The sequence below is a fragment of the Vanellus vanellus genome, assembly GCF_965231255.1.
Source record: "Vanellus vanellus genome assembly, contig: HAP1_SCAFFOLD_2222, whole genome shotgun sequence".
Classification (NCBI taxonomy): Eukaryota; Metazoa; Chordata; class Aves; order Charadriiformes; family Charadriidae; genus Vanellus; species Vanellus vanellus.
Window position 1 is genome coordinate 432 of NW_028127582.1, and position 11,436 is coordinate 11,867.

The 11,436-nt window shown below is 62.7% G+C and overlaps 1 protein-coding gene across 1 annotated transcript; it reads left to right on the forward strand.

The window, feature by feature from the left end:
• Positions 1–2,528: 2,528 nt before the first annotated feature.
• On the forward strand, positions 2,529–11,202 carry LOC309685184 (sodium/potassium-transporting ATPase subunit beta-2-like; the record flags this gene model as incomplete). The annotated part of the gene is made up of 7 exons (XM_082500995.1): positions 2,529–2,597; positions 2,878–2,946; positions 3,044–3,172; positions 3,996–4,100; positions 5,886–6,091; positions 8,605–8,661; positions 11,179–11,202. Coding segments are annotated over 7 exons (659 nt in total), but the record flags the coding sequence as incomplete, so codon positions are not given.
• Positions 11,203–11,436: the final 234 nt, after the last annotated feature.

Here is an 11,436-nt window from a genome sequence, read left to right on the forward strand (position 1 = left end):
AATTGGGGTTCCCCCCACTTTTAAGGCTGCTTTTTTTTGGGGGGGGGGGGGGATATATTTACACAGACCCCCCCCATATGGATGCGATGGGAAGGGGCCGTGTAGAGAACACCCCCCCCCCCATTTTATTTTTGGGGGTGCAGGTGGGGATGGGCCTCCAGCTTCACCCCCCAAACGAGTCTGCAATGGGGGGGGGAGGGAAGTTTGGGAGTCCGAAGGGGGCAGTTTGGGGGGGGGGGACAGGGGGTAGGTTGTGCCGCCCCCCCCCCATCCCCCCCCCCCATCTGTCGCGCTGTGGCTTCGAAAGTAGGTCATGGTCGGGGGTGGGGGATGGGAGCGACGGGGACCCCCCCCGAGGAGGGGGGGGGGGGGGGGGGAATGACCAGATGGACACCCCCCCACCTTCCACCCCCCCAATTTGCAGACAGACAGACAGATGGGGGGACACCCACCCCCACCCCCCCCAGATTTGTAGGGACAGATGGCTCTGATGGGGATTTGGGGGTCGGGGGGAGGAATTTGGGGGAGTTGGGGGTATTTGGGGGGGGGGTTGAGGGGTGCAGAAGGGGATGTTGGGGGATTGGGGGTGTCCAGAAGGGTTTTTTTTTGGGGGGGGGGAGGGGGAGGAGCAGGAACAGGGTTTGATATTGGGGGAAATAAAAGGGATTTGGGGACTGCTGGGCGGGGGGGGGGGGGGCTCAGGGCTGTTTTAGGGGGGATTTGAGGGGGTATTTGGGTGGGGCTCAGTGCAGTTTGGGGGGGGGTCGTGGAGCTGGCGGAGGCATTTGGGGGGGGCTTGTGCTTCTGGGGTGTTTTTTTGGGGGGTATTTATTGTTATTGGGGCAATTTCATGGGGATTTGGGGGCTTCGGGGCAGGTTGGGGGGATGTGGGGGGTCTTTAGGGCTCGGGGGCAATTTTTGGGGGGTGTTTGAGATCATTGGGGCAATTTCGTGGGTGTTTGGGGTGGTTCAGGGCAGTTTTTTGGGGGGGATTTGGTGATATTGGGGCAGTTTGGGGAGATATTTGGGGCTCGGGGGGCAGTTTTGGGGCTATTTGAGGTGTTTTCGGGCAATTTTGGGGTGTTTGAGATCATTGGGGCAATTTCGTGGGTGTTTGGGGTGGTTCAGGGCAGTTTTTGGGGGTATTTGGTGATATTGGGGCAGTTTGGGGAGATATTTGGTGCTCGGGGGGCAGTTTTGGGGCTATTTGAGGTGTTTCGGGCAATTTTGGGGGTGTTTGAGATCATTGGGGCAATTTCGTGGGTGTTTGGGGTGGTTCAGGGCAGTTTTTGGGGTATTTGGTGATATTGGGGCAGTTTGGGGAGATATTTGGGGCTCGGGGGGCAGTTTTGGGGCTATTTGAGGTGTTTTGGGCAATTTTGGTGGTATTTGAGATCATTGGGGCAATTTCGTGGGTGTTTGGGGTGGTTCAGGGCAGTTTTTTGGGGGTATTTGATGATATTGGGGCAGTTTGGGGAGGTATTTGGGGCTCGGGGGGCAGTTTTGGGGCTATTTGAGGTGTTTCGGGCAATTTTGGGGGTGTTTGAGATCATTGGGGCAATTTCGTGGGTGTTTGGGGTGGTTCAGGGCAGTTTTTGGGGGTATTTGGTGATATTGGGGCAGTTTGGGGAGGTATTTGGGGCTCGGGGGCAGTTTTGGGGCTATTTGAGGTGTTTCGGGCAATTTTGGGGGTGTTTGAGATCATTGGGGCAATTTCGTGGGTGTTTGGGGTGGTTCAGGCAGTTTTTGGGGGGTATTTGATGATATTGGGGCAGTTTGGGGAGGTATTTAGGGCTCGGGGGGCAGTTTTTGGGGGCCATGTAGAAGCTTCGGGGCAGTTTTGGGGGTATTTTGATGTCACCGGGGGAGGTTTGGGGGTATTTGGGGCTCTGTGGGCAGTTTTGGAGGTTATTAGTAATTCTGGGGGCAGTTTTGGGGGTATTTGAGGTGTTTAGGGCAGTTTGGGGGGGTTGTTTGATGCTATTGGGGCAATTTCATGGGTATTGGGTGAGTTCGGGGCAGTTTTGGGGGTTATTTGATGATATGGGGGCAGTTTGGAGGGGCATTTAGAGGTTTTGGGGTGGTTTGGGGGGTATTTGACGTCATCGGGGCAGTTTTGGGGGAGTATTAGTTGTTCTGAGGGCAGTTTTGGGGGTATTTGGTGTTATTGAGGCACTTTTGGGGTGTCTTTGGGGCTCTGGGGGCTGTTTTGGGGGGGGCATTAGAGGCTTCAAGGCAGTTTTGGGGGTATTTGATGTCATTGGGGCATTTTGGGGGGAATCTTTGACCCTGTGGGGATATTTCCCTCGGGGGGGGCAACTGGGGGGGGGGTGTTACCCCCTAATTTACCCCCCCAGTCTAGATCCTATTCTTCCAAAAGGCGTTATTTGGGTGTTACGGACAATTTTGGGGGTGTTTAACCCTGGTGGGGAAGAATTTGGGGGGGGTTATGACCCCCTGAGGGTATTTACCCCCCAGGGGGGCAATTGGGGGGGGTATTTACCCCCTATTTTACCCCTCCCCCCCAGGCCTGATCCTGCTCTTCCAAAAGGCGTTATTTGGGGGGTTACGGACAATTTTGGGGGTGTTCAATCCGGGTAGGGGAGAATTTGGGGGGGTGATGACCCCCTGAGGGTATTTACCCCCGGGGGGGGCAATTGGGGGGGGTATTTACCCCCTTTTTTACCCCTCCCCCCAGGCCTGATCCTGCTCTTCCAAAAGGCGTTATTTGGGGGGTTACGGACAATTTTGGGGGGTGTTTAACCGCAGAAGGGGGCAATTTGGTGGGTGGTTATGACCCATGGGGCTATTTACCCCCCGGGGGGGGGCAATTGGGAGGGTGGGGGTATTTACCCCCTATTTTACCCCTCCCCCCAGGTCTGATCCTGCTCTTCCAAAAGGTCTTATTTGGGGGGTTACGGACAATTTTGAGAGTGTTTAACCCTGGTGGGGAGAATTTGGGGGGGTGATGACCCCCTGAGGGTATTTACCCCCCGGGGGGGCAATTGGGGGGGGTATTTACCCCCTATTTTACCCCCCCCAGGCCTGATCCTGCTCTTCTACCTGGTGTTCTACGGGTTCCTGGCCGGGCTCTTCGCTCTCACCATGTGGGTGATGCTGCAGAGCGTCGACCCCCACGTCCCCAAGTACCAGGATCGACTCGTCACCCCCGGTGCGCACGAGGGCTCGCACGAGGGCTCGCACGAGGAGGGGGGGGGGCTTCCTACAAGGGACCTCGGGTGGGGAGAGGTGGGGGGGTGATTGATTTTTGGGGGGCGCGATGGGCAGCTTTATCCCCCCCTGGAGCGCACAAGGGTTTGCATGTGGTACCCCTTGCACGAGGGTTTGCACGAGGGGGGGGGCTCCTACGAGGGACCTCGGGTGGGGAGCGGTGTGTGTGTGGAGGGATTGATTTTGGGGAGCGTGATGGGCAGCTTCATCCCCCCCCCGGAGCGCACGAGGGTTTGCATGTGGTACCCCGCGCACGAGGATTTGCACGAGGGGGCCCTCGTACAAGGGGACCTCGAGTGGGGACAAGTGTGTGTGTGGGGTGTGATTAATTTTGGTGGTGCAATGGGCAGCTTTGTCCCCCCCATGGAGCGCACGAGGGTTTGCATGTGGTACCCCTCGCACGAGGTGTCCCTCACACGAGGGTTTTCACGAGGGGTGTCCCTTGCACGGGGGACCTCGGCTGGGAAATCGCGGTGGAGGGGTGATGCCGGGCTGGGGGTGTGCTGGGTGGCCCCCCCCAATCATGGCCCTCGCACGAGGCTTCGCACGAGGATCCTCACAGGGAACCTTGCACGAGGGCTGGCTGTTGTGGTGCGGAGCTGTTGTGCAGTGCGGGGCTGTTACATGCCGTGCGAGGCGGGCAAGCGCTCGTGCAAGCGGTGTGCGAGCCGTGTCCACGTGCAAAGCGTGTCCTGGTGGGAGTCCGTGTCCTCGTGCGAGGCCCTCGTGCGCGGCCCTCGTGCGAGGCGTGTCCTGGTGCGCAGGGATGATGATCCGCCCGCGCGCGGAGGGCCTCGACGTCACCTTCAATGTCACCCAGAGCCAGACCTGGCGTCACTACGTCCGCGCCCTGCACCAGTTCCTCGAGCGTGAGTATACTGGGGGGCACTGGGGCGGGCTGGGAGGGGAGCAGAGGGTGCGGGGACGGACTGAGGGGGCAATGGAATGGACTGGGTTGTACTGGGAGGGCCCCAGCCCTTACTGGGAGGCCGCGGGATGGCCCCAGCCCTTACTGGGAGGCCGCGGGATGGCCCCAGCCCTTACTGGGAGGCCGCGGGATGGCCCCAGCCCTTACTGGGAGGCCGCGGGATGGCCCCAGCCCCTACTGGGAGGCCGCGGGATGGCCCCAGCCCCTACTGGGAGGCCGCGGGATGGCCCCAGCCCTTACTGGGAGGCCGCGGGATGGCCCCAGCCCTTACTGGGAGGCCGCGGGATGGCCCCAGCCCCTACTGGGAGGCCGCGGGATGGCCCCAGCCCCTACTGGGAGGCCGCGGGATGGCCCCAGCCCCTACTGGGAGGCCGCGGGATGGCCCCAGCCCTTACTGGGAGGCCGCGGGATGGCCCCAGCCCCTACTGGGAGGCCGCGGGATGGCCCCAGCCCTTACTGGGAGGCCGCGGGATGGCCCCAGCCCTTACTGGGAGGCCGCGGGATGGCCCCAGCCCTTACTGGGAGGCCGCGGGATGGCCCCAGCCCTTACTGGGAGGCCGCGGGATGGCCCCAGCCCTTACTGGGAGGCCGCGGGATGGCCCCAGCCCTTACTGGGAGGCCGCGGGATGGCCCCAGCCCTTACTGGGAGGCCGCGGGATGGCCCCAGCCCTTACTGGGAGGCCGCGGGATGGCCCCAGCCCTTACTGGGAGGCCGCGGGATGGCCCCAGCCCTTACTGGGAGGCCGCGGGATGGCCCCAGCCCTTACTGGGAGGCCGCGGGATGGCCCCAGCCCTTACTGGGAGGCCGCGGGATGGCCCCAGCCCTTACTGGGAGGCCGCGGGATGGCCCCAGCCCTTACTGGGAGGCCGCGGGATGGCCCCAGCCCTTACTGGGAGGCCGCGGGATGGCCCCAGCCCTTACTGGGAGGCCGCGGGATGGCCCCAGCCCTTACTGGGAGGCCGCGGGATGGCCCCAGCCCCTACTGGGAGGCCGCGGGATGGCCCCAGCCCCTACTGGGAGGCCGCGGGATGGCCCCAGCCCTTACTGGGAGGCCGCGGGATGGCCCCAGCCCCTACTGGGAGGCCGCGGGATGGCCCCAGCCCTTACTGGGAGGCCGCGGGATGGCCCCAGCCCTTACTGGGAGGCCGCGGGATGGCCCCAGCCCTTACTGGGAGGCCGCGGGATGGCCCCAGCCCTTACTGGGAGGCCGCGGGATGGCCCCAGCCCTTACTGGGAGGCCGCGGGATGGCCCCAGCCCTTACTGGGAGGCCGCGGGATGGCCCCAGCCCTTACTGGGAGGCCGCGGGATGGCCCCAGCCCTTACTGGGAGGCCGCGGGATGGCCCCAGCCCTTACTGGGAGGCCGCGGGATGGCCCCAGCCCTTACTGGGAGGCCGCGGGATGGCCCCAGCCCTTACTGGGAGGCCGCGGGATGGCCCCAGCCCTTACTGGGAGGCCGCGGGATGGCCCCAGCCCTTACTGGGAGGCCGCGGGATGGCCCCAGCCCTTACTGGGAGGCCGCGGGATGGCCCCAGCCCTTACTGGGAGGCCGCGGGATGGCCCCAGCCCTTACTGGGAGGCCGTGGGATGGCCCCAGCCCCTACTGGGAAGCCCCTGGGTGTCCCTGGGAGGTCCCTACTCCTCCTTGGGAAGCCCCTGGGTGGGTCCCAGTCCTTACTGGGAGGGCGCTGGTGCCGGCGCCGGTGCGAGCGGGTGCTGGGCGCAGCGTACAACGACAGCGTGCAGTCCGCCCGCAACGCCGCCTGCGTCCCCGGCCGCTACAACGAGCAGCCGGACGACAGCGTCCCCAACTACCCCAAACGCGCCTGCCGCTTCAACCGCTCCCTGCTGGGGCCCTGCGCCGGCCTGCCGCCCGCTGACGACTACGGCTACGGCGCCGGCACCCCCTGCGTCCTCCTCAAGGTCAACCGGGTGAGCTGGGGGCACTGGGAGGCACTGGGAGGCACTGGGAGCGCTGGAGCAGGGCACATTGTAGGGCTTTGTGGGGGTTGGCATTGCTTTGAATGGGACTGGGAGGCACTGGGATGGTGCTGGTGCAGTGCTTTGCCGGGTAACGTTGTGTTGGTTGGCACTGGGAAGGACTGGGAGGCACTGGGAAGGACTGGGAGGCACTGGGAAGGGGGGGGTTGTGGTGCTTTGTGGGGGTTGGCAATGCATTGAATGGGACTGGGAAGGACTGGGATGGTGCTGGTGCGGTGCTTTGCCGGGTAATGTTGTGTTGGTTGGCACTGGGAAGGACTGGGAGGCACTGGGAAGGACTGGGAGGCACTGGGAAGGACTGGGAGGCACTGGGAAGGGGGGGGTTGTGGTGCTTTGTGGGGGTTGGTAATGCATTGAATGGGACTGGGAAGGACTGGGAGGCACTGGGATGGTGCTGGTGCAGTGCTTTGCCGGGTAATGTTGTGTTGGTTGGCACTGGGAAGGACTGGGAGCACTGGGAAGGACTGGGAGGCACTGGGAGGCACTGGTAAGGGTGGGGTTGTGGTGCTTTGTGGGGGTTGGCAATGCATTGAATGGGACTGGGAGGCACTGGGAGGCACTGGGGCCGGCCTGCCGCCCGCTGACGACTACGGCTACGGCGCCGGCACCCCCTGCGTCCTCCTCAAGGTCAACCGGGTGAGCTGGGGGCACTGGGAGGCACTGGGAGCACTGGGAGGCACTGTTAAGGGGGGGGGTTGTGGTGCTTTGTGGGGGTTGGCATTGCTTTGAATGGGACTGGGAGGCACTGGGATGGTGCTGGTGCAGTGCTTTGCCGGGTAATGTTGTGTTGGTTGGCACTGGGAAGGACTGGGAGGCACTGGGAAGGACTGGGAGGCACTGGGAAGGGGGGGGTTGTGGTGCTTTGTGGGGGTTGGCAATGCATTGAATGGGACTGGGAAGGACTGGGAGGCACTGGGATGGTGCTGGTGCAGTGCTTTGCCGGGTAATGTTGTGTTGGTTGGCACTGGGAAGGACTGGGAGCACTGGGAAGGACTGGGAGGCACTGGGAGGCACTGGTAAGGGTGGGGTTGTGGTGCTTTGTGGGGGTTGGCAATGCATTGAATGGGACTGGGAGGCACTGGGAGGCACTGGGGCCGGCCTGCCGCCCGCTGACGACTACGGCTACGGCGCTGGCACCCCCTGCGTCCTCCTCAAGGTCAACCGGGTGAGCTGGGGGCACTGGGAGGCACTGGGAGCACTGGGAGGCACTGTTAAGGGGGGGGTTGTGGTGCTTTGTGGGGGTTGGCATTGCTTTGAATGGGACTGGGAGGCACTGGGATGGTGCTGGTGCAGTGCTTTGCCGGGTAATGTTGTGTTGGTTGGCACTGGGAAGGACTGGGAGGCACTGGGAAGGACTGGGAGGCACTGGGAGGCACTGTTAAGGCGGGGGGTTGTGGTGCTTTGTGGGGGTTGGCAATGCATTGAATGGGACTGGGAAGGACTGGGAGGCACTGGGATGGTGCTGGTGCAGTGCTTTGCCGGGTAATGTTGTGCTGGTTGGCACTGGGAAGGACTGGGAGGCACTGGGAAGGACTGGGAGGCACTGGGAGGCACTGTTAAGGCGGGGGGTTGTGGTGCTTTGTGGGGGTTGGCAATGCATTGAATGGGACTGGGAGGCACTGGGAGGCACTGGGGCCGGCCTGCCGCCCGCTGACGACTACGGCGCCGGCACCCCCTGCGTCCTCCTCAAGGTCAACCGGGTGAGCTGGGGGCACTGGGAGGCACTGGGAGGCACTGGGAGCGCTGGAGCAGGGCACATTGTAGGGCTTTGTGGGGGTTGGCATTGCTTTGAATGGGACTGGGAGGCACTGGGATGGTGCTGGTGCAGTGCTTTGCCGGGTAATGTTGTGTTGGTTGGCACTGGGAAGGACTGGGAGGCACTGGGAAGGACTGGGAGGCACTGGGAAGGACTGGGAGGCACTGGGAGCACTGGGAGGCACTGGTAAGGGTGGGGTTGTGGTGCTTTGTGGGGGTTGCTAATGCATTGAATGGGACTGGGAAGGACTGGGAGGCACTGGGAGGGAGTGGGGAGAATGGGACAGCGCAGGTTGTAGTGCTTTATGGGTGTTGGCACTGCACTGGGAGGGACTGGGAGGCACTGGGAGTCCCCGGGGCATTGCCTGCTGTGGTGCCGTGCTTGGCACTGGTCTGTATTGGGAGCACTGGGATGTACTGGGGACACTGGGAGACCCCAGGGCATTACTTACCGCAGTCCCTTGCTTTGCACTGGGATGTATTGGGCCATACTGGTCTGTACTGGGAGCACTGGGAGAGCGCCTGCGGATGCATTGCCATGTGTTGGGTGGTACTGGGAACACTGGGATGGACTGGGGACACTGGGAGACCCCAAGACATCGCTTACCGCAGTGCCGTGCTTGGCAGTGGGCCGTACTGGTCTGTACTGGGAGCACTGGGAGCCCTCTGTAACCCTTCGCCTCCCGCAGGTCATCAACTTCTTTCCCGGGAGGAACAAGAGCATCAACGTCGTCTGCGCCGCAAAGGTGACACTCCTGTCCCTGTCACCCCCCCGTGTCACCCCCCCGTGTCACCTCCAGTGTCCCCAACTGTCCCCATGTCTCCCCAGTTGTCCCCAGTGTCACCTCCAGTGTACCCAGTGGTCCCCCAGGTGTCCCCATGTGTCACCTCCAGTGTCCTCATGTGTCACCTCCAGTGTCCCCCCAGTTGTCCCCCAGTGTCCCATGTCACCCCCAGTGTCCCCAGTTGTCCCCAGTGGTCCCCCAGTTGTCCCCATGTGTCACCTCCAGTGTCCCCATGTGTCACCTCCAGTGTCCCCAGTTGTCCCCAGTGTCACCTCCAGTGTACCCAGTGGTCCCCCAGTTGTCCCCATGTGTCACCTCCAGTGTCCCCAGTTGTCCCCAGTGTCACCTCCAGTGTACCCAGTGGTCCCCCAGTTGTCCCCATGTGTCACCTCCAGTGTCCCCATGTGTCACCCCCAGTGTCCCCAGTTGTCCCCAGTGTCACCTCCAGTGTACCCAGTGGTCCCCCAGTTGTCCCCATGTGTCACCTCCAGTGTCCCCATGTGTCACCTCCAGTGTCCCCCCAGTTGTCCCCCAGTGTCCCATGTCACCCCCAGTGTCCCCAGTTGTCCCCAGTGGTCCCCCAGTTGTCCCCATGTGTCACCTCCAGTGTCCCCATGTGTCACCTCCAGTGTCCCCAGTTGTCCCCAGTGGTCCCCCAGTTGTCCCCATGTGTCACCTCCAGTGTCCCCATGTGTCACCTCCAGTGTCCCCAGTTGTCCCCAGTGTCACCTCCAGTGTACCCAGTGGTCCCCCAGTTGTCCCCATGTGTCACCTCCAGTGTCCCCAGTTGTCCCCAGTGTCACCTCCAGTGTACCCAGTGGTCCCCCAGTTGTCCCCATGTGTCACCTCCAGTGTCCCCATGTGTCACCCCCAGTGTCCCCAGTTGTCCCCAGTGTCACCTCCAGTGTACCCAGTGGTCCCCCAGTTGTCCCCATGTGTCACCTCCAGTGTCCCCATGTGTCACCTCCAGTGTCCCCATGTGTCACCTCCAGTGTCCCCCCAGTTGTCCCCCAGTGTCCCATGTCACCCCCAGTGTCCCCAGTTGTCCCCAGTGGTCCCCCAGTTGTCCCCATGTGTCACCTCCAGTGTCCCCATGTGTCACCTCCAGTGTCCCCATGTGTCACCTCCAGTGTCCCCAGTTGTCCCCAGTGTCACCTCCAGTGTACCCAGTGGTCCCCCAGTTGTCCCCATGTGTCACCTCCAGTGTCCCCATGTGTCACCTCCAGTGTCCCCAGTTGTCCCCAGTGTCACCTCCAGTGTACCCAGTGGTCCCCCAGTTGTCCCCATGTGTCACCTCCAGTTGTCCCCATGTGTCACCTCCAGTGTCCCCATGTGTCACCCCCAGTGTCCCCAGTTGTCCCCAGTGTCACCTCCAGTGTACCCAGTGGTCCCCCAGTTGTCCCCATGTGTCACCTCCAGTGTCCCCATGTGTCACCTCCAGTGTCCCCCCAGTGTCCCCAGTTGTCCCCAGTGGTCCCCCAGTTGTCCCCATGTGTCACCTCCAGTGTCCCCATGTGTCACCCCCAGTGTACCCAGTGGTCCCCCAGTTGTCCCCATGTGTCACCTCCAGTGTCCCCATGTGTCACCTCCAGTGTCCCCCCAGTTGTCCCCCAGTGTCCCATGTCACCCCCAGTGTCCCCAGTTGTCCCCATGTGTCACCTCCAGTGTCCCCCCAGTTGTCCCCATGTGTCACCTCCAGTGTACCCAGTGGTCCCCCAGTTGTCCCCATGTGTCACCTCCGTTGTCCCCATGTGTCACCTCCAGTGTCCCCCCAGTTGTCCCCCAGTGTCCCATGTCACCCCCAGTGTCCCCAGTTGTCCCCATGTGTCACCCCCAGTGTCCCCCCAGTTGTCCCCCAGTGTCCCCCCAGTTGTCCCCCAGTGTCCCATGTCACCCCCAGTGTCCCAAACTGTCCCCATGTCTCCCCAGTGTCCCCATGTGTCACCCCCTTGTCCCCCTGTCACCTCCAGTGTCCCCTGTCTCCAGTGTCCCTCAGTGTCCCCATGTCCCCTCTAGTGTCCCCAACTGTCCCCGTGTGTCACCCCAGTGTCCCCCATGTCACCTGTATTGTCCCTATCCCCATATATCTCCATGTGTCCCCATGTCACCTCCAGTGTCCCCATCTGTCCCCGTGTCCCCTCGTGTCACCTCCAGTGTCCCCTCAGTGTCATCTGTGTCCCCATGTCACCCCTTGTGTCCCCGTGTCACCTCCAGTGTCCCCCATGTGTCCCCGTGTCACCTCCAGTGTCCCCCATGTGTCCCTGTGTCACCTCCAGTGTCCTCTCGTGTCACCTCCAGTGTCCCCCATGTGTCCCCGTGTCACCTCCAGTGTCCCCCCAGTGCCACGTGTCTGCATGTCACCCCCCATGGCCCCATCTGTGTCCCCCCCCCAGTGTCACCCTGGGTGTCGTCCCCCCATCCCATCAGTGTCCCCAAATGTCCCCAACGTCCCCCTCACTCTCTCTTGTCTCTCCCCAGCGGCCCCGGGTGAAGGGTGACCTGGTAAGGGGGGGGGGGGGGTCCCCCCGTAGCGCCCCCAAAACCTGCTGAATTCACCCCAAAATCCCGCTGGGGGCCCCAAAATCTGCCAATTTCACCCCAAAATCCCGCTGGGGGCCCCCAAAATCTGCTGGTTTCACCCCAAAATCCCGCTGGGGGCCCCCAAATCTGCTGGTTTCACCCCAAAATCCTGCTGGCTCCCCCAAAATCTGCTAATTTCACCCCAAAATCCTGCTG